The sequence below is a fragment of the Rattus norvegicus genome, chromosome 14, assembly GCF_021556685.1.
Source record: "Rattus norvegicus strain SHRSP/BbbUtx chromosome 14, alternate assembly SHRSP_T2T, whole genome shotgun sequence".
In the NCBI taxonomy this organism is placed as follows: domain Eukaryota; kingdom Metazoa; phylum Chordata; class Mammalia; order Rodentia; family Muridae; genus Rattus; species Rattus norvegicus.
In genome coordinates, this window is record NC_141547.1 from 85,595,050 (window position 1) to 85,617,826 (window position 22,777).

General features: G+C 45.3%; 1 protein-coding gene across 14 annotated transcripts in view; it reads left to right on the plus strand.

The window, feature by feature from the left end:
• Window positions 1-22,777, plus strand: part of Ogdh (oxoglutarate dehydrogenase) — a 67,202-nt gene that overhangs the window by 40,458 nt on the left and 3,967 nt on the right. For all 14 annotated transcript variants that reach the window (NM_001017461.1, XM_087583870.1, XM_087583877.1 and 11 more), the window contains 15 exon segments: window positions 3,345-3,499; window positions 3,717-3,863; window positions 4,495-4,585; window positions 5,066-5,245; window positions 12,937-13,065; window positions 15,729-15,908; window positions 16,447-16,599; window positions 17,369-17,471; window positions 17,759-17,887; window positions 18,181-18,331; window positions 18,604-18,731; window positions 18,820-18,998; window positions 19,364-19,435; window positions 19,976-20,104; window positions 21,219-21,291. In NM_001017461.1, the coding sequence (NP_001017461.1) occupies window positions 3,345-3,499; window positions 3,717-3,863; window positions 4,495-4,585; window positions 5,066-5,245; window positions 12,937-13,065; window positions 15,729-15,908; window positions 16,447-16,599; window positions 17,369-17,471; window positions 17,759-17,887; window positions 18,181-18,331; window positions 18,604-18,731; window positions 18,820-18,998; window positions 19,364-19,435; window positions 19,976-20,104; window positions 21,219-21,291 (1,999 nt within the window).

A 22,777-nucleotide genomic window follows, 5' to 3' on the forward strand; every position in this document is an offset into this window, starting at 1 on the left:
AATAGGACAATTAATCTCACCTGTTTCTACTTGGAAAATTGAGCTTACTAAAGATATATTTGCTAAGCTCTGTTTAATTGTATCACAACACATGCACACACTACATGTTATGATAATGAGAGGTTTATGTGCATTCCTTATTTTGAGTTGGGATTGCTCTTGGACAACAGTTAGGGCTTAGGCTTTCTGGGGTCTTGTGTATTTCTCCTGGCTCTTGGACATAGAAGCTCTATCATCCAAACCACACAGATAATGGCCCAGATAAGCCGGTTCTCCCACAAGAAGCCATGTCCCAAGTGACTTGGCTTTTCTGTGTGTCCCAACCTTTATCTTATTTATTCTAGTGCTGTCAGGACAGCAGTCAGATGAGAGCCATTTATACCAAGAACCTGTGTCACTTTCTAGGAGTCTGGTGAGGATGTGCACACACCACTTCATGCAAAACAAAAAATCTATTGCCTTTTTTCCCAGGTCCTTTGGCACCTCCATTTCCTCCTCTGGGAAAGGAAGAGTGGCTCATGTCTCCTGTTCATTTCCCAAGATTATGAGTCCTGAATAATCTTGATACTGGTGTGAAGGAGTAAACAGCCCATAGCATGCTCAAGGGCCCTCCCCTTTTTCCCTCTGTTTGTCACATCTGGTAGCTCTTGAAAAACATTAGAAGTAGCACTTCTCAACCTCCTTAAACTAGTTTCATTAGAGCAGAAAGCTAAGAGCTCCCAAAACTCACATAACTTCCCAAAACTTACACAACTTTCCAAAACAAATTGAGTTCTCCTGAGAACTGAGCCAAGGACAGAGGGAACAAAAACGTTATCTACTGTCCAGATCTGTCTTAGTCAGGGTTTCTATTCCTGCACAAATATCATGACCAAGAAGTTGGGGAGGAAAGGGTTTATTCAGCTTACACTTCCACATTGCTGTTCCTCACCAAAGGAAGTCAGGACTGGAACTGAAGCAGGTCAGGAAGCAGGAGCTGATGCAGAGGCCATGGAGGGATGTTACTTACTGGCTTGCTTCCCCTGGCTTGCTCAGCTTGCTCTCTCATAGAACCCAAGACCACCAGCCCAGGGACAGCACCACCCACAATGGGCTGGGTCCTCCCCACTGGATCACTAATTGAGACAATGCCTTACAACTGGGTCTCATGGAGGCATTTCCTCAACTGAAGGTCGTTTCTCTGTGATAACTTCAGCTTGTGTCAAGTTGACACACAAAACCAGCCGGTACAAGATGTCTAACTGCATTTCTGAAGTAATGCTGACAAATTAGGGAGAATGTTGATGTTTGGAGGCTTTGACTCAGTAGTTTTCTCTGAGCTTTTAGTTGTTCAGTGATGGAAGTTCTGCCTAGTGGACTTAAAGGGCATAATGGATGGCTCTGGGCAACAGACGACTGTGCAGGGGTCAGCTCAGTAGTGACCAAGGGAAGTCTTCTGTCCTCAGCATTACCCCAGCAGCAGGCCACATGGCAGTGAGAGGCAGAGAAGCCCGTTGTTGGTGTAGCAGGAAGAACCTGTGGGACACTTGGTGTTAATAGCCTCTCTGGGGCTGAGTTATACAGAAGCACACCTTATTTTGCTGGTCATGTGCAGAACTGAGACATGACAATAGATTGGTGAAGCTGTGAAGCTAAGGGTAGCTCAATCTGACTTAGCAGTTCTAAGGCTTATTATCTTAGATGCTACATCATCAGTTCTGGGGAGGTAGAAGCAGAACAATCTCTGCTTGAGGCCAGCTTGGTCTAATAGCAAAGTACCAAGCCTACATAGTGAGACCCTGTCTCAGAAAAACTAAAAGGAAAAAGAAATGTCATGTAGATTGATTAAAACCTTTAATTTCGGGGCTAGAGAATTGGCTCAGTGGTTAAGAGCACTGACTGCTCTTCCCGAGGTCGTGAGTTCAATTCCCAGCAACCACATGATGGCTCACAACCATCTGTAATGGGATCTAATGCCCTCTTCTGGTGTGTCTGAAGACAGATATAGTGTACTTGTGTACATTAAATAAATAAATATTTAAAAAAAAAAACACCTTTAATTTCAAAAGTCTTTCCAGCAATTTGATTTTTCTTTTGGCTACAAAAGCTGTAGTATATTGTGAACAGAAGTTCAGGAAAAGTCTGTTTTATTGTTCAAAGGACAGACACCTGACCATAAATTCAACAAGCCTTTAACTACCAGTGCCAGCTGACCTCATTGTCTAAACCAGATGGAGTCCCTGGGCTTGTGTTCGGATTCTGGCTCTGAAGACGGCTGGGGTGGAGGGTCTGCTGTTGCCTTTGCTAGTTCAGTGCGCTCCTGGCTTGCGCACCTGTGGTCTGGGCCTCCAATCTAGTCGTGTAAGTGGTAAAGGCTCAGCAAGGAGCGTGAGTGTGCGAGAATACCGGAGTTAGGCATCCCTGAGGGGAACTTACAAGATCCCTCCAGTTGTATAGGCTATTTCTCTTCTCTTCTTAACTTCCTTTCCATAAGAGCCAGCTCTATTGCTGGTCTCCACCTTTGCAGAACTGACCGCTACCTCCTTCCTCAGGTGTGATTCAAGACTTATTGGGTCTATTCAAGACCTGTGCTTTTACCCAGGCATGGTGTCACATGCCACCACCATCATTATCATTATTATTATTAAATTATTGGGATGAATACCTTTAATCCAAGCATTTGGTAGGCAGAGATAAGTGAGTCTCTGTGAGTTCGAAGCCAAATTGGTCTACGTAGTGAGTTTGAAGCTAGCCCAAGCTATACAGTCTCAGAAAAGAAGTCATGTCCTTTTCCCTGAGCTGTCCCGTTCTTCAGACCTGAAGTTTCCAGAGGAGTCCGTTATTAGAAAGTTGAGGTTAAAAGGTTTTAAGTCTTTAAGTAACCACCAAGCTCACTAGCTTTTCTTTTCATGGATGGTGGACATACTGTAAAGTCAGCCTACCTTTCTTAGAAAAGGATCCAGTCCAAAAGCTGGCATGGTCTTCACTACCTCTGTGAAAATAATGAACCTGTTGTTCATTAGCCTGGCCTCTTACCCCTCAGGTTCCCAGTCCTAAGAAAAGGTTATGGCTATGTTAGAAGGACCTCAGAAGCTAAGTGTGGCTTATCCTGGCACGAGGGAGGCCACGGCAGGAGGATTACAACTTGATTTCTGCCTTCTGTCAGAGCACCTTGGCTGGAAAAAGGAAGTTTGCTTCTCCCTGGCCTGAATAAAAGGGCAGTGGTAATCTTCACACAGTGTGGCTGGGTTAAACATACCCTTGCCAGTATGGAGGGCAGTGGACAGGTAGATGGCTTATTGCTGACACACTGGAATAGTTTATGTTCATCATTGACTCTTGTGTCCCTGTATATATGTGGACAGATGGCCTACTGCCAGCACATTGGTGTGGAGTTCATGTTCATTAACGATTTGGAGCAATGCCAGTGGATCCGGCAGAAGTTTGAGACCCCTGGGATCATGCAGTTCACCAATGAGGAGAAGCGGACCCTGCTGGCCAGGCTTGTACGGTCCACCAGGTAAAGCATGTGGTCGGGCCATGGGCTCCCAGGCCCACTTATGGGGTGTTGGTCGCCTGTCCTCCAGGCATGGGAATGGCTGTATCGACAAGTATGTGATAGGTTTGGCCAGGCGAATAAAGTTGGCCTCCATTGTACCCTCTTGTCATTGGAGAATGCTTATACTGAGGCTGGGCCTGTAGGCATCGCTCTTCAAGTTGACTGATTCTCCATCCAGGTTTGAGGAGTTCCTGCAGCGAAAGTGGTCCTCTGAGAAGCGTTTTGGTCTGGAAGGCTGTGAGGTGCTGATCCCTGCCCTCAAGACAATCATTGACATGTCAAGTGCAAATGGAGTGGACTATGTGATCATGGGGATGCCACACAGGTACTTCAGACCCTTAGAGCCTGGAAGGGACAGAAGGCCCTGTTGCTCCTGCATGGAGTGGCAGCTAGAGATCTGAGAATGCCTGAGTGTATTAGGATGTGTTGCTTTCCAAGGCCCTTACACTCCCACGTCGGGATGACTACAGAGTCAGTCTCAGAGCCAAATATAATTACACTTGTATTTCATTCTATAGGAGTTTTGTTAAAATTAAATCTAGGTGGGCATGGTAGTATGTGCCTATAATCTCAGTTCTTGAGAGGCTAGGGCAGGAAAATCACAAATTTGAAGTCCATGTTGGGCTACAGTAAGTTCTAAACTAGCTTTTACTACAGAATAAAAGTATGTCTCATAAGTAAACCCAGTGCCATTGCTGCTGTCTCACTTGTAACAATGACTGCTCTCTGAGATCTGGGAGAGACGGGGAGCTGGGCTCGTAGTTCTGTACTTTCTGCCTTTCTCTTGTCTGTGTGCTATGGCTCTGCATGCCCAACAGCCAGAGAGTTGGTGTCCACATCAACTTTGAATCACAACATTCTTGGGCTATAAACCAAGGAGATGCTGCTGTGTCCTGGGTAGGGGCAGGGTGGAGCAGCTTTCCCCTGGAGCTTACTCAGTGTTCCCTGTGTCCCAGAGGACGACTGAACGTGCTAGCCAATGTCATCAGGAAGGAGCTGGAGCAGATATTCTGTCAGTTTGACTCGAAGCTGGAGGCAGCTGATGAGGTGAGCTTCTGTGAGGAGGAATGTCCGCTACAGTCGTCTCAGCCTGCTTGAGACTCCCAGGTTTCTCAGAATGTCTTAATTGAAGCTTTGCTCTTACACACCATTTACAGTTTGCCTTCCTTATCAGAATTGGCCAACCTCCTCTACCGTGAAGCCTTATATTCCTCCTGCTGGGGCAACAATATTCCTTCTGCCCAAGTAACTCTATATTTGTGCATGGGAGGTATAATATTGGGGAGAGCCTCCCCATCCTTCCACAGTTAGGTCTTAGGAGTCAAAGTCCCATGGGTACTGCCATTGAGAATGAACCTCTCCAACCAATATCACTTGTCTTTTTATTTTCTGTTTGTCCTGGCTGTCTTGGAACATGTAGACCAGGCTGACCTCAAACTCAAAGATCCATCTGTCTCTGCCTCCCAAGCACTGGGCCTAAAGGTGTGTGCACCACTGCCTGGCATCACTTCTCATTTTTATCTTCAGGGTTCCGGGGACATGAAGTACCACCTGGGCATGTATCACCGAAGGATCAACCGTGTGACCGACAGAAACATCACTCTGTCCTTGGTGGCTAACCCTTCCCACTTAGAGGCTGCTGACCCTGTAGTGATGGGAAAGACCAAAGCTGAACAGTTCTACTGTGGAGACACTGAAGGGAAAAAGGTGAGGCCCTAAAAGGTCTATGAGCACAGGTGTCGTCCCATGGCTTCCTACACTTATAATCACCAAAACCACGGAAGGCTTTACCTTGTGTCTTCAAAGTACTGATGTAGAAGCCAGTTTTGGTTATGGACAGAAAAGGGGACTGCAAAGAAAAGGTGTGGGGCGCAGATGGTCAGGAGAGATTTGTCACTGGTGAGGCCAGAAGTGTGTAATAGACAGCCCCAAACTGCCATGGTGTTTCCTTTGTGTGACAGAATACTGGGTAATGGTTGGCTGGCTTGCTCAAATATAAAAACCCTTACCTGACTGTAGTCTTATTATTATTTAACCTCAGGATGTAATTCTTAGTTGTAACAAATTTTGTATCTGTATAGTAAATTGTATAGTTCTTACTAATAGTGATACAGAAGTGAAAGGAGAAAAGCTCAGTTTACATGGTACATTGATTGACAAGTTAAAAAGGCACTGTTAACCTTTCAAGCAACTTTATTCTGTTTGAAGAAATAGGGGTAAATGAAAGGAGGCAAATGTCAGGAAGTCAGGGAACATGTGTAAGGGAAGCAGATCTGCAAAGTGAGGCATAGCACTGTAGAATAAGCATTCATAGATGTGTTGTAGTGGATGAGGACTAAGGCAGACAGACGGATATATCAGGGCTGGAGAACTGACTTGTAGTTAAGAATACATGATACTCCTGCCACTCAATTCCCAACACTCACGTCAGACCTCTCAGTGACTGTCTGCAACTCCAGCTTCAGGGAATCTAACGCTTTCTGCCTCAGCACACCCTTCACTAGTGCACATGCACGCACACATGATTAAAACACACAAAAATTAAAATATTTAATTGAAGAAACAATATGATTTAGGGAGATGGGAAGAAATGAATGTTCTGTACAGATATATTAAGAAGAGAGGTTTTGGACCATAGCAGCAAGCCAAACCTCTCAGTTTTAGTAGGAAGAATCAATCCTCTTACTGGGGTCTGCAATACTTTTTTTTTTTTTTTAATTTAAAGATAAAGACTCAGTTTAGAACAGGCTGGTCTCATCTAAGAGAGTCTGCCCAGCCTGAGAGTTAGGATTGTATATGTGAGCCACCATACCTGGTTTTTATACTTAAAATACTCTAATTCGGGGCTGGAGAGATGTTGTAGCCATTAAGAGCACTTGTTGCTCTTGAAGATGTGGTACATAGGAGGTAAAACACCTACACATAAGTTTAAAAGCCCTGTAAATCACATTATCAGGCTTAGCCACTTAGAGGAAGGTGACAGAGCTGGGCTGGGATAGCTTTGGGAGTTGAAAGCAGTTTCTCATTTATGATGATCACTGTCACGGACACATAAAGGATACTTACTGGGTTCCAGTTCAGGGGCTGGGTGGTGCCTGAACAGAAAATCTTTTAAGTAGATACAGAATGTCTACAGTGAGGCTCCTTGTCTTAAATGTAGCCTCTCACCCACTTAGAACACTAGGGTTTTGTGATGGGGCTGGCCCAGATATTTAGTCCTGGGTAATAAAATGAAGTTGTAAGTAGGTTTGGATGATGTCTGCATTTGAAAATGTGGACAACAAGCCACTCAGGCAGACATTGTTTAGAAAGTTAGATGATGACATAGACAGACTAAGAGAAATCATGAACCAAATGGACTTAACAGATATTTATAGAACATTCTATCCTAAAAGAAAAGGATATACCTTCTTCTCACCACCTCATGGTACTTTCTCTAAAATTGACCATATAATTGGTCATAAAACAGGCCTCAACAGATACAGAAAGGTAGAAATAATCCCATGCGTCCTATCAGACCACCATGGGCTAAAGCTGGTCTTCAATAACAATAAGGGAAGAATGCCCACATATACATGGAGTTGAACAATGCTCTACTCAATGATAACCTGGTCAAGGAAGAAATAAAGAAAGAAATTAAAGACTTTTTAGAATTTAATGAAAATGGGGCTAGAGAGATGGCTCAGAGGTTCAGAGCACTGTCTGCTCTTCCAGAGGTCCTGAGTTCAATTCCCAGCAACCACACGGTGGCTCACAACCACCTATAATCAGGTCTGGTGCCCTCTTCTGGCCTGTAGTTGCATACATGCAGGCAGAAAGCTGTATGATGTATACATAATAAATAAATTAATTTTAAAAAAAAGATATAGCAAAATTATCAGATCTGAATCTTAAATTATTTTTAAAAAAAATAAGAATTTAATGAAAATGAAGGTACAGGGCTGGAGAGCTGGCTCAGTGGTTAAGAGCACCAAATGCTCTTCCAGAGGTCCAGAGTTCAATTCCCAGCAACCACATGGTGGCTCACAACCATCTGTAATGGGATCCGATGCCCTCTTTGGGTGTGTCTGAAGATACCTACAGTGTACTCATATAAATAAAATAAATGAATCTTTAAAAAAAAAAAAGAAAGAAAGAAAAGAAAATGAAGGTACAACATACCCAAACTTATGGGACACAATGAAAGCTGTGCTAAGAGGAAAACTCATAGCTCTGAGTGCCTGCAGAAAGAAACAGAGAGCATATATTAGCAGCTTGACAGCACACCTAAAAGCTCTAGAACAAAAAGAAGCAAATACACCCAGGAGGAGTAGAAGGCAGGAAATAATCAAACTCAGAGCTGAAATCAACCAAGTAGAAACAAAAAGGACCATAGAAAGAATCAACAGAACCAAAAGTTGGTTCTTTGAGAAAATCAACAAGATAGATAAACCCTTAGCCAGACTAAGGAGAGGACACAGAGAGTGTGTACAAATTAACAAAATCAGAAATGAAAAGGGAGACATAACTACAGAATCAGAGGAAATTCAAAAAATCATCAGATCCTACTACAGAAGCCTATATTCACCAAAACTTGAAAATCTGCAGGAAATGAACAATTTCCTAGACAGATACCAGGTACTAAAGTTAAATCAGGAACAGATAAACCATTTAAACAACCCCATAACTACTAAGGAAATAGAAGCAGTCATTAAAGGTCTCCCAACCAAAAAGAGCCCAGGTCCAGACGGGTTTAGTGCAGAATTCTATCAGACCTTCATAGAAGACCTCATACCAATATTATCCAAACTATTCCACAAAATTGAAACAGATGGAGCACTACCGAATTCCTTCTATGAAGCCACAATTACTCTTATACCTAAACCACACAAAGACCCAACAAAGAAAGAGAACTTCAGACCAATTTCCCTTATGAATATCGACGCAAAGATACTCAATAAAATTCTGGCAAACCGAATCCAAGAGCACATCAAAACAATCATCCACCATGATCAAGTAGGCTTCATCCCAGGCATGCAGGGATGGTTTAATATACGAAAAACCATCAACGTGATCCATTATATAAACAAACTGAAAGAACAGAACCACATGATCATTTCATTAGATGCTGAGAAAGCATTTGACAAAATTCAACACCCCTTCATGATAAAAGTCCTGGAAAGAATAGGAATTCAAGGCCCATACCTAAACATAGTAAAAGCCATATACAGCAAACCAGTTGCTAACATTAAACTAAATGGAGAGAAACTTGAAGCAATCCCACTAAAATCAGGGACTACACAAGGCTGCCCACTCTCTCCCTACTTATTCAATATAGTTCTTGAAGTTCTAGCCAGAGGAATCAGACAACAAAAGGAGGTCAAGGGGATACAGATCGGAAAAGAAGAAGTCAAAATATCACTATTTGCAGATTATATGATAGTATATTTAAGTGATCCCAAAAGTTCCACCAGAGAACTACTAAAGCTGATAAACAACTTCAGCAAAGTGGCTGGGCATAAAATGAACTCAAATAAATCAGTAGCCTTTCTCTACACAAAAGAGAAACAAGCCGAGAAAGAAATTAGGGAAACGACACCCTTCATAATAGTCCCGTAATATAAAATACCTCGGTGTGATTTTTAATTAAGCAAGTGAAAGATCTGTGTGATAAGAACTTCAAGCCTCTGAAGAAAGAAATTGAAGAAGACCTCAGAAGATGGGAAGATCTCCCATGCTCATGGATTGGCAGGATTAATATAGTAAACATGGCCATTTTACCAAAAGCAATCTACAGATTCAATGCAATCCCCATCAAAATACCAATCCAATTCTTCAGAGAGTTAGAACAATTTGCAAATTCATCTGGAATAACAAAAAACCCAGGATAGCTAAAACTATCCTCAACAATAAAAGGACTTCTGGGGGAATCACTATCCCTGAACTCAAGCAGTATTACAGAGCAATAGTGATAAAAACTGCATGGTATTGGTACAGAGACAGACAGATAGACCAGTGGAATAGAATTGAAGACCCAGAAATGAACCCACATACCTATGGTCACTTGATTTTTGACAAAGGAGCCAAAACCATCCAATGGAAAAAAGATAGCATTTTCAGCAAATCGTGCTGGTTCAACTGGAGGTCAACATGTAGAAGAATGCAGATCGATCCATGCTTATCACCCTGTACAAAGCTTAAGTCCAAGTGGATCAAGGACCTCCACATCAAACCAGATACACTCAAACTAATAGAAGAAAAAGTGGGGAAGCATCTCAAACACATGGGCACTGGAGAAAGTTTCCTGAACAAAACATCAATGACTTATGCTCTAAGATCAAGAATTGACAAATGGGACCTCCTAAAACTGCAAAGCTTCTGTAAGGCAAAGGACACTGTTGTTAGGACAAAACGACAACGAACAGATTGGGAAAAGATCTTTACCAATCCTACAACAGATAGAAGCCTTATATCCAAAATATACAAAGAACTCAAGAAGTTAGACCGCAGGGAGACAAATAACCCTATTAAAAATGGGGTTCAGAGCTAAACAAAGAATTCACAGCTGAGGAATGCCGAATGGCTGAGAAACACCTAAAGAAATGTTCAACATCTTTAGTCATAAGGGAAATGCAAATCAAAACAACCCTGAGATTTCACCTCACACCAGTGAGAATGGCTAAGATCAAGAACTCAGGTGACAGCAGATGCTGGCGAGGATGCGGAGAAAGAGGAACACTCCTCCATTGTTGGTGGGATTGTAGATTGGTACAACCATTCTGGAAATCAGTCTGGAGGTTCCTCAGAAAATTGGACATTGCACTACCTGAGGATCCAGCTATATCTCTCTTGGGCATATACCCAAAAGATGCTCCAACATATAACAAAGACACATGCTCCACTATGTTCATCGCAGCCTTATTTATAATAGCCAGAAGCTGGAAAGAACCCAGATGCCCTTCAACAGAGGAATGGACTCCTTCTTTAAAAGGGGAACAAGATGGGGTTGGGGATTTAGCTCAGTGGTAGATCGCTTGCCTAGGAAGCGCAAGGCCCTGAGTTCAGTCCCCAGCTCCGAAAAAAAGAACCAAAAAAAGGGGGGGGGGGGACAAGAATACCCTTGACAGGGAATAGGGAGGCAATGTTTAGAACAGAGGCAGAAGGAACACCCATTCAGAGCCTGCCCCACATGTGGCCCATACATATACAGCCACCAAACTAGATAAGATGGATGAAGCAAAGAAGTACAGGCCGACAGGAGCCGGATGTAGATCGCTCCTGAGAGACACAGCCAGAATACAGCAAATGCACAGGCGAATGCCAGCAGCAAACCACTGAACTGAGAATGGGACCCCCGTTGAAGGAATCAGAGAAAAGACTGGAAGAGCTTGAAGGGGCTCGAGACCCCATATGAACAACAATGCCAACCAACCAGAGCTTCTAGGGACTAAGCCACTACCCAAAGACTATACATGGACTGACCCTGGGCTCCAACCTCATAGGTAGCAATGAATAGCCTAGTAAGAGCACCAGTGGAAGGGGAATCCCTTGGTACTGCCAAGACTGAACACCCAGTGAACATGATTGTTGGGGGGAGGGTGGTAATGGGGGGAGGATGGGGAGGAGAAGCCCATATAGAAGGGGAGGGGGAGGGACTAGGGGGATGTTGGCCTGGAAACCGGGAAGGGGAATAACAATCGAAATGTAAATAAGAAATACTCAAGTTAATAAAGATAAAAAAAATAAAATGAAATAAAAAATAAAGATAAAAATGTTAAATGACACGGAATAAAATAATGGGAAAGGTGGCAGAGAAGTATACAACATTATTGGTCTTTTTTAGGATCTTAGTCAAGGGAGTTAGCTAGCCCCTAGTTGGCTGAAAATTCACACAAGGATATTCTTGTCTATAGCAAATTTTAGACTAGCCTTAGATCATGAAATCCTGTCTTTTAAATGTTGGGGTACCAAGAGGAGAAGTAATTCTGCCTCTTAAATAGTTTCACACTCACTGCATCCTCAACTCTTCCCTATATCTTTGGCCTGCCCTGCTTCATGCTTAAACAGGCCAGCTCACTTCCTTAAAATCAGTTAAGCAATCCTATACCGGTCTTTGCCTTATTGGTTCTGTGTTTCTGGAGAACCCTGACTAGTATTAGGGATAGAGAGAGCATGGGCTGTGTAGCCAAAGATGGTTCCTCCTAGGGATGCCTAAGCCAATAGGTAAACACTGGGCTGCCGGAGGAGATTGTGATAGGTGTGAGGTGTGGTACACAAGGACACAGAAATAACCTGTTATTTTTATAAATATTTTATTTATAATATATAGAAATATCAGAGTAACAGATGGTATTAAGGGTTTCTTATGTGCACCTGTAGGGCAAGATGGGAATGATCATAAACTGGGGAGAAGGGAGAGGATGCCAGCTGAGAGATGCAGGAGTCACAAATCAGGATCATCGTTGTCTTGGTGATTTTCTGCTGTGAACAGACACCATGACCAAGGCAGCTCTTATAAGGACAACATTTGGGATTGGCTTACAGGTTCAGAGATTCAGTCCATTGTCATCAAGTCAGGAACCAGGCAGGCATGGTGCAGGCAGAGCTGAGAGTTCTACATCTTCATCTGAAGGCTGCTAGTGGAAGATTCACTTCTAGCCCACGCCCACGGTGACACACCTACTCCAACAGGGCCACACCTTCTAATGGTGCCACTTCCTGGGCGGAGCACATACAAACCATTACAATCGTCCATTAGCCACTCAGGGAACTAGCTGAGGTGGGTCCCCGTGTTGCTGAGGCTGAGGCTAGACGAAGGTGTGAGAAGGAGTAAGATACAGTTCTTCCCTTCGAAATCACTGCTGTACTCATTGCCAAGAAGATGATTTGAAGGGAAGTTGGCAGGCGGTGACCAGGCCACGTAACCAGACCAGGCTGGATGTTGGAGCAGCCAGAGTCATGACAGATGAAGAAACCTATTTCCTGGGGTAGCTGAGTGGCTGCGGCTGGAGTTGCTTCTTGGATAAGAGGTTTTGTAAGGTGTAGGAGGATTCTTATAGGATGCAGAAGGGGTGACACAATAGGTATGTGGCTTTCTCTGTATTCAGAGCAAGTGCTGGCTGGCAAATGGTGGCATATATGGTGACGAGTTAGGGGCTAGTAAGGATGGGAACCGTCTGAGCTATGAACTATTGCATGGAATAGCTCAGGAGGTAAAGGAACTCCCTTGATCCCCAAAACCTACAGAAATTTGGGAGAACCCAACTCTGAAAGGCTGTCTTCTGACCTGCACACTTGCAGTGTGCTGTGCGCCCTTCTTCCCGTATCCTACATTCAAACACACAGGAAACAAGTTGGGGGGGAAACGTTTGTTTTTCGGATTGAACAGTCCAGATGTGTTACCTTGGGGGTCTCTGCAGGTGATGTCTATCCTGCTGCATGGGGACGCTGCCTTTGCTGGCCAGGGTATCGTGTATGAGACCTTCCATCTCAGCGACCTGCCATCCTATACAACCCACGGCACCGTTCACGTGGTTGTCAACAACCAGGTAAGCCCGGATGTCCAATGAGCCCCTGCTATGTCCTCCTGGTCATTTAAAACCTTCACTGCTGTATGATTATATACAGAAATGGGTTTTTATTACATTTGGGTAACACATGGGATTCCAGAGCTGGCTCAGCAGTTGAGAGCATCGGTCGTTCTTCCAGATGTCTGAGTTCAATTCCCGGTACCTACATGCCTGCTTACAACCGTCTATAACTATAGTCCTTACAATATGATGCCCTCTTCGGTGTGTATGCAAAACACCTCTACACACAAAATAAACAAATGATTTTAAAAAATTCTTTGAATAACATAGCCACTTTTTATAGTGGACAGATTTTAATTACATTAGTTAAGGAAGGGGCATTACAGTTTTAGAGTTTTTTCTGTCTAGAGCCACAGTTATAGGTAGTTTTCTCTTTAAGAAACTGGAATCCTAGGGGTTGGGGATTTAGCTCAGGCCTAGCAAGCGCAAGGCTCTGGGTTCTGTCCTCAGCCCCCTCCCCCCCCCAAAAAAAAGAAAGAAAGAAAGAAAGAAACTGGAATCCTATATACACATCTTACTATCCACTCTTTATTTACCACATTATTTGCAGCTGTCATTACAGAAGTCTTGTTTGATAAAACAGACTTTTTTTTTAAACATTTATTTATTTATTATGTATACATCATACAGCTTTCTGCCTGCATGTATGCACCTGCGGACCAGAAGAGGGCACCAGACCTGATAGATGGCTGTGAGCCACCATGTGGTTGCTGGGAATTGAACTCAGGACCTCTGGAAGAGCAGTCAGTGCTCTTAACCTCCGATAAAACAGACTTCTAATCTTAGGGTTTTTTGTTCTAGTAATGCTTCAATTACTAGTATTCTTCTAGTTCTCACTGTTTTAATTCTGCCCAGTGTTGACACTTGTTATCTATTACCCATTGGGACATCTCACTCAATACGTGTAACTCTTCCTGACCATATATATGTGGTATCATGTGCGTGTGTGTGTGTGTGTGTGTGTGTGTATGTGTGTTCGTGTGTGTGTGCGTATGAATATGTGGTGTCATATATGTATGTCAATATAAATATCATTTAGACATCAAACAGAGCAAGGGCTCCTGTGCCCCTAACACAGAGCTTATAATTTATTGAGGGGCGGAGACTCAGAGTGTCCCTAAGGATAAGGAGGCCAGAGTTAGCAATGAAGTCCCTGAGAACTTGATGCCTAAGTGGAAACCTAAAGGTCGAGTAGACAAATGGCAGCAGTGGGACAGGCAGAGAGGAAGGAAGTCTTTATGTCTTGAGGGAATCTGTTCATCCCAGATGTTCAGTGAGCCTGAACTGCATCAGCCAGTGCCCAGAGAAAGCTGCAGGGAGATGGATAGCTCAGACTGCGAAGCACTTGCCTGTAGACCCAAGCTCAGTCCCCACCTAACATACAAGAAGCTGTGTTTGAGGGCTGGAGAGATGGCTCAACAATTACTGAGCACTGGCTGTTCTTCTAGAGGACCCAAGTTCAATTCCCAGTGTCTACCTGGCAGCTCCAGTTGTATGTAACTCTAGTTCCGTGAGCCTCAAATCTTTTGGCTTCTGTGGACACACACATGATGCATACATAGATAGATAGATAGATAGATAGATAGATAGATAGATAGATAGATAGATAGATAGATAGATAGATAGATAGATATAGATAGATAAAATATTCATACACAGATTAATTTATAAAAAAGGTACATACAATCACACACACTTATAATTCCAGAGGTGGAGACAAGAGGATCTCTAGCCTAATTAGTGAACTCAAGATCAATGCAGACCTCTCTCAAACCAAATGGACGGCAGTCCTGAGCGTAACACCTGAGGTTGTCCTCTGCCCACCACATGCACATATACACATACCAGTGCACACATGCATGCATCTACAAAGAAAGCTGCAGTCCAGATGCATTGTGAGGTTTGGGCAGGACTGGTGAGTGACAAAGAGATACCACACAACGTGGCAAAGCGGCCATTGACTGAGTGATATGATTGACCAGCCATGATTTAAATTCGGCACCTCACATGCATTAACTTAATCCCTGGGTTGCTACCCACACACTGGGGGTGGAATTAGCATTAGCGGTTTTTCTTTTGTTTTTTCATTTATTCTTTCTTTCTTTCTTTCTTTCTTTTTTTCTTTTTTTCTCTCTTTCTTTCTAGCACAGTCTCACTATATAGCCCAGGCTGGTCAAGAACTCACTCTGTAGCCCAGACTGGCATAGAACTCACGGGGATACTGCTTCTGCCCCCTAGCGAGACCTTCTATTCCATAATTACAGATTGGCTTTCTGCACACTGGGGAAGCATGCTCCCACTCCCCTACTCTACCATAGCAGAGGAATAGAAGAGTTACACATTAGTGAAGTGAGATCTTAAATGTACACTTAGGTGTATTTCCGTAAATATGCCTCCAGAAAAAATAATCTGGAAAACATAAAAATGCTCATATTATGACCTAGTCCCTATGTGAAACATATATGAATTTTGTCGTCAGAGTAGGGAAACAAGCAAAATTTCAGCAAAGACACCACTTAGGGCACATATTCGTAGTACAGCAGCAGGAAGTGCGGGCTCTGCCCAACAGTGCCTACCACCCTCCATACCCTGTTGCCAGACCTTCTGTTCCATAATTACAGATTGGCTTCACCACAGACCCTCGGATGGCCCGCTCTTCTCCCTACCCCACTGATGTGGCCCGAGTGGTGAACGCCCCCATTTTCCATGTCAACTCAGATGACCCTGAAGCTGTCATGTATGTATGCAAGGTGGCAGCTGAGTGGAGAAACACCTTCCACAAGGATGTTGTTGTTGATCTGGTAAGTGATGCCAGGGTAAGTGTGCCAGAGCGACACTGGCCTGTCCTCTCACGCTTGCTAAGTCACGAGGGGCTTTATGTCATACTTAAGGTAGAGTCCTTCTAGTACCAGAATGTTCGAAGCCAGGCTCTCCTCTGAATACCCATCAGTGAGTGCTCTATAACCCATCTGGTCCTATCTATGACTGCTTTACAAATCGAGGATTTGTATTCCCAAGTCGCTCTCTTGTCTCATTTGATAGAGCAAATCCACTGTGTAAAAGAGAAAAATCTTAGGGTTGGGGATTTAGCTCAGTGGTAGAGCGCTTGCCTAGCAAGCGTAAGGCCCTGGGTTCGGTCCCCAGCTTCGGAAAAAAAAAAAGAAAAAAGAAAAAGAGAAAAATCTTAGCTATAGAGGAAGTAAATTAAGGCAAAGCAGCGACAACATGTTGTATCACACAGACTACATGTCACACACACACACATATACACACACACGGGCACGCGCGCGCGCAGACTGGTCACACTCTCTCACGGACCTCTCTTGCCACTCTGACTAGGTGTGTTATCGACGAAATGGCCACAACGAGATGGATGAACCTATGTTCACACAGCCACTCATGTACAAGCAGATCCGTAAGCAGAAGCCGGTACTGCAGAAGTATGCAGAATTGCTGGTATCCCAGGGGGTCGTCAACCAGCCCGAATATGAGGTGCGTCCTTAGCTGTGTGGCAAGCTAGAGATTTTTCCAGACCAGTCTTATTATTAGGACCCAAGTGAAAACATGTGAAGTCCCAGCAACCACAGCATTTTAGCATTCCAACTTCAGTGGGGATCTGGGGTATCAAATGCTTTTTAAGGAAGGTAGATTTAGTAGAGGCGGGGAAAGGTATTCTAGTGATGAGGGGCTACTCCATAGGTTCTCTCTGTTGACACCATTTGGGTTGAGAGATGTATGAACAAGGATCCATCCAGCTTGATAAAGATCCTATATGATCTGCACAGAGCAGCAGATCTGTCCCATGCAGACAGTATGAGCAGCAGTTCTAGAAACATGGGGTGGTATCCAGGCCCAGATTGGACAGCTGCTGAAGGTACAGCTCTAAAGCCCAGGCTTCTAAAAACACATAAAGCCATAAAACCTGAGCTCCTATGAAAAATGTTCAGGGCTCAGACTAAAGAGAGTCTCCAGCCAGTGACGTCGGAACGAGGAGCAGAATTTACAGGCTTCTTTTAGATGTTAAAGAGGCTGTGTGTGCTGGAGACTGACAAGTCTGAATAAAGACAGATGTTGTTGGGTGTGCAGAAGTATGGGGGGGGGGGGGTTGGGGATTTAGCTCAAAGGCCCTGGGTTCGGTCCCCAGCTCTGAAAAAAAGAAAGAAAAAAAAAAAGTATGGAGAGACTGGAGGGCTAGGGCTCAATAGGCCTGCACAACATGAGTATGCCGTGCTCAGTCAGCTGTATGTACCCACTCTTCCAGGAGGAAATCTCCAAGTACGATAAGATCTGTGAGGAAGCATTTACCAGATCCAAAGATGAGAAGATCTTGCACATCAAGCACTGGCTGGATTCCCCCTGGCCTGGTAAACAAGGGATCATCACAACACACAGACTCCTTGTGAAGTGGATGTAACCATAAACCCCCTTCCCAGAGAAAGCTCTCACTCCCCTGTCGCTCCACTCTAGTGATAACACATAGTGATTGTTCTATTTCAGCAGAGCCTCCGTGGTCTCCCATCCAGGCTTTATTGTCTCCTACCTTCTACTTGCCCAAAGCCATGTGGTTCTGTACTGAAGTTTCTAGAAAGGCAGAGCTATTGCCCTGGTCTGCTCTATAGATGTTCCTTAGAGCATATGTTTGTTCTCCTAGGCTTTTTCACCCTGGATGGACAGCCCAGGAGCATGACCTGCCCCTCCACTGGCCTGGAGGAGGACGTCTTGACCCACATTGGGAATGTGGCCAGTTCTGTACCTGTGGAGAACTTTACCATCCATGGAGGTAACCAACCCCATACTTGCATGTGGAAACACTGGCCTAGATCAGCACCTCTTGAAGACAGTGTCCCCAGCCATGCCCTTTAGAGATGCCCCGTCCAGAGCCCATGGGTGGGTTGATAGACTCAGCTCCCACTTGAGTTCCTTCACATGGAAAGAGGCAGAGAAGCAGCTAAGAGGCTACCACTCTGCTCTCCTAACACTGGGGACAAAGGCTGTGCTTGTGTCATTGGAGCACAGGGAGTAAGCTGCCCACAGGAGCTGGGCTACAGTACTGTGAATGCTCACTTTCTGCAGGGCTGAGCCGGATCTTGAAGACTCGCAGAGAGCTTGTGACAAACCGGACTGTGGACTGGGCCCTGGCAGAGTACATGGCGTTCGGATCACTCCTGAAGGAAGGCATCCATGTCCGGCTGAGTGGCCAGGACGTGGAGCGGGGTACCTTCAGGTAAACAAAAATGTTTATCCTGCAGTTGGAAAAAGAAGGGAAGGAAGGGCTTTGGGATCTATATTCCAGGGATGAGGAATCATTTCAATGTGTACGCTGCCTCACCTTCCTTGTTTTGTTGTGGATGTTCCTTTTATATGCCGGGAGGACTCTGCCCTGCAGTACCTGGCAGAAAGCCAGGCTGTCACAATGGGTCTGTTAGTTCTTCAAGGCTCAAATGGTTGGCTCAGATATCTGTACTCTTGCTTATTAATCTTGTCATTCTGCCCCAGCCATCGCCACCATGTGCTCCATGACCAGAATGTGGACAAAAGAACCTGCATCCCCATGAACCACCTTTGGCCTAACCAGGCCCCTTACACCGTGTGCAACAGCTCGTTGTCTGAATATGGTGTCCTGGGTAAGGCCAGCCCCAGCCCCACCTCAGTCTTCTGCATTCCTTGCGTGGTGGTCCTGAACTTGCCTTTCTTCCTTTCTGTGCATTAAAGGCTTTGAACTGGGCTTTGCCATGGCTAGCCCTAATGCTCTGGTTCTCTGGGAGGCCCAGTTTGGTGATTTCAACAACATGGCACAGTGCATCATTGACCAGTTCATCTGCCCAGGACAGGCAAAGTGGGTGCGGCAGAATGGCATCGTGCTCCTGCTACCTCACGGCATGGAAGGCATGGTGAGAACTTCCCTTGTCCACAACACTCACATCTTGGGAACAGCCTGTCCAGGACCCCATCCCTGAGGAGACCAGAGGGTTCTGTTGGTGCTTGGGTGGCATTTTAGATGGTAAGACTGGGTGGTAACACTTTGGAAGGCAAGGATGGCCCGTCTGATGCACCCTGCATGGCCATCTCTGGGCAAACAACAAATTGTGCTGATGCTGTCTTTCAAGTACTCAGTTCCCTCATCCCTGCTGCCCTGTGCTTTGCTAGTGAGAAGAAGGGGAATCAAATGAGTCCTGACATCAAGGAAAAGAAACGGCAAGGACAGCAGATGTCAGCGTGTGAAAACTTGAGAAGTAACTCGTGTGTCTGGTTTCAGGGTCCCGAGCATTCCTCTGCCCGTCCAGAGAGGTTTCTGCAGATGTGCAATGATGACCCAGATGTCCTGCCTGTGAGTAGAGTGGGCCCGGGTACTCAGCTGCGTAGGCATCTAGGAAAGAATTCCATTTGGAAGTCCTGAGGGGTCAGATCTCAGCTCACTGTTCTCTGCCTTAGGAATTAGAGTGGGTGGACCAGAGTGGCCCCATGCCCTATGACCTCACTGAAATAGGCTACTTCATTTGTATCCTACTGTTACAGAAAGTCAACAGTCCTCAGACTGAACTCTTAGGTGACAGGGCCATTGCTTAAGGTCAGTTTTAAAAGAACTCGGACCACTAGAGCATCAGTTTCTAAGGAAAAGTAGACTTGACTGGGCCAGCACCCGTGTCTCCTATGTCCCATGCATGCACCCTCTGCTAAACAGTAGCCTTCAGAAGCTGCCAAGGGTTAAATGGGGCTCAGACCCAGAGAACCTGTGCCTCATTATCTCCAGTGAGTCCTCTAGTCCCCCATGAGACTTCCGGAGACCCCCCGCCCCACGCTGTCTCTTGTCCCAGGCAGAATGCTCACAACTGCTGTTGACCTCTGGCCATTTCCTGCCATGCTCTAGAACCTGCAGGAGGAAAACTTTGACATCAGTCAGCTCTACGACTGCAACTGGATTGTCGTCAACTGCTCCACCCCTGGCAACTTCTTCCACGTGCTGCGACGACAGATCTTGCTGCCCTTCCGGAAGCCGGTCAGTGCTGGGGTCTCCAGAATGACAGGGTGCCAGGCGCCTTCGTGTGTTAGCACAAGGAAGGACTGCTCTGGTGTCTTTTGCTTTAGGTTGGTTGAGTGATGCCACATGAATGATGCGTGGTCTCCAAAGCCAGGTTCTATTGCTGTGAATGCCAGGGAACGAAACATTCTCACGCCCAACTGAGCCCTCATGTGCTTATGAGCACAGCACGTAAGAGAGTCAGACAAGATACAATCCTCAGTCCAAAAGGAAGACAATAGTCATAGTACACTGAGAAATAAGACAGGTCGTCATGTAGTTATGCTGAGGGCTGGGAAAGAGGTGACAAAGGAGTCCCAGGAGCCCCAGAAAGTAGCTCTCGAGCTGAGTGTTGAAGCATCAGAAAGGGTACCTGGGATAAGAATACAGGGAGAGGGGCTGGAGAGATGGCTCAGCGGTTAAGAGCACCCGACTGCTCTTCCAGAGGTGCTGAGTTCAATTCCCAGCAACCACATGGTGGCTCACAACCATCTGTAAATGGGATCCGATTCCCTCTTCTGGTGCGTTTGAAGACAGTGACAGGGTACTCATATATAATAAATAAATAAATCTTAAAAAAAAAAGAATACAGGGAGAGGGGTTGGGGATTAAGCTCAGTGGTAGAGCGCTTGCCTAGCAAGCGTAAGGCCCTGGGTTCGGTCCCCAGCTCCAAAAAAAAAAAAAGAATACGGGGAGGGCCTTGCTGCCCCGAGATACTACAAGGGGGTGGTGCAAGGCTGACTCAGGACTACTATGTCCCTAGTAGCCTGCAGGTCCGCAAGACAGAGCAGCCCTGGTGGTAGGCCTGGTCACAGCTGTAGACCAGGTGTGTTAGCTCTGAGGCCACCTGTGAGCTGCTCAGCTCACCTGGGAGAGGCTACAGGCCAGGAAGATGGCCCTGGAGAGTAAACAACCACCAGAGAAGGTAAAGAGCAGAGAAATTAATTCTTTTTCTTCCTGCATTTTGCGAGTGAGTCTCCCATTTAGGTCTGGAAGACAGGGAGTCCTGGCTCCGCTGAGATGTTCTTTATCTCGGGCCGTCATTCTAAAATCTTTAAGACATAGTCTACTGTGAGCATATTTTGTCTTTCAGTTAATCGTCTTCACTCCCAAATCCCTCCTGCGCCACCCTGAGGCAAGAACTAGCTTTGATGAGATGCTGCCAGGTAGGTGTGAGGCATAGGTGTTTCCTGGGAGGGTGTTAGTGCTGGGGCTGCTTTGCTGTCCTGTGGGGCTTATGGGTTGTACTTAGCGATCTCCTGTGACTTTCTGGATTTTTAGTCATGATATAAAGACCTCTGACTGAGTTCCCCTAGAACTGCATTAAAATAGCAGGGCTTGGTAGCTCATGCCTCTAGTCCCAGCACTATGGAGGCAGAGGCAAGCCCATCTCTGACTGAATTCCGGGCCAGCCTCCTCTAGAGAGCAAGTTCAAGTCAGCCAGAATGACATGGTGAGACCCTGTCTCAAAAAAAACCAGTCAGTGAGTCTAGGGTCTAGGGCCAGAAAATAGGCGCCTGTGACAGCTCACTGCAGCTCAGGAGTGCAAGCTTTAGTAAGTCCTTTGCAAAGAGAAGATATGGGAGAGGGAGGGAGGGAGGGAGGGGGGAGGGAGCGGGTCAGCTGGGCTGCTGAGATGGGAGTCTATGGCTTGAGCTTTCTACATGGAAAGTGAGGAGCAGGTGCTAATTCATACAGCCTGTAGCCACCCAAATGCTCATGAAGCCGGGAAGGCTGTCTCCTCTCAACCACCACGCCCCTAGAGCCTTATACAGTGAACCTCTTGTTTGTTGGTTTCTATTTTTTGTGTGTGGTAAAATTACATAATGTGGAATCTACCATCAGCCATTTTTAAGTGTTGAGTGTCACTAGAGAACATTCCTAGTGCTGTACAGCCATCTCACCATCTGTCCTAGAACTTACGTCAGGTAGAACTGAAACTCTGCCCAGTAAGCACTCCCACACCTCCCTGCTTTCGCTCTGGCAACCGCGTTCTACTCGAATCAGAGGACAGGAGCAACTCTTCTCCAAAATGCTTAGGATCAGAGATGATTGGACTTGGGAGTTTTCTCGATTTTGGTCCAAATGCGGACTGTCCTTACTTTATGTGTAGCCTGTGTACATGCAACACCCTGTCTCCAGCACACCGTGAATTGGTTGTAGCCTGTCACGTCGCAAATGAAGAGTCCACTTGAGATGTAATGTTGGCATTCAGAACGTTTTCAGATTTTGGATCTAAAGAATAGGAGTGCTCAGTCTATACAGTTCTTTTTATAACTGACTTGTTTCAGTTAGTGTGACATCCCCAGGGTTCATGTGTGACACAGTGTATGCCATCATTTCCTGTCTCATTAAGATGAACAGTATCCACTCTGCACACTTGATCTTATCCAAGAGACGACCTGTTTTATAGATCTGCTGCATTAGGTTTTAGCTCCTGCGAGTAACACTGTTTTGAACATGGGGATTCAAATAACCCTTCAAGATCCTGACATTCTGGGGTTGGGGATTTAGCTCAGTGGTAGAGCGCTTGCCTAGCAAGCTTCAAGGCCCGGGTTCGGTCCCCAGCTCCTGAAAAAAAAAAAAGATCCTGACATTCTTTTGCTTGTGGATTTCCAGTTTTTGAGCTCCATTAGACAAGACTATTCTTTA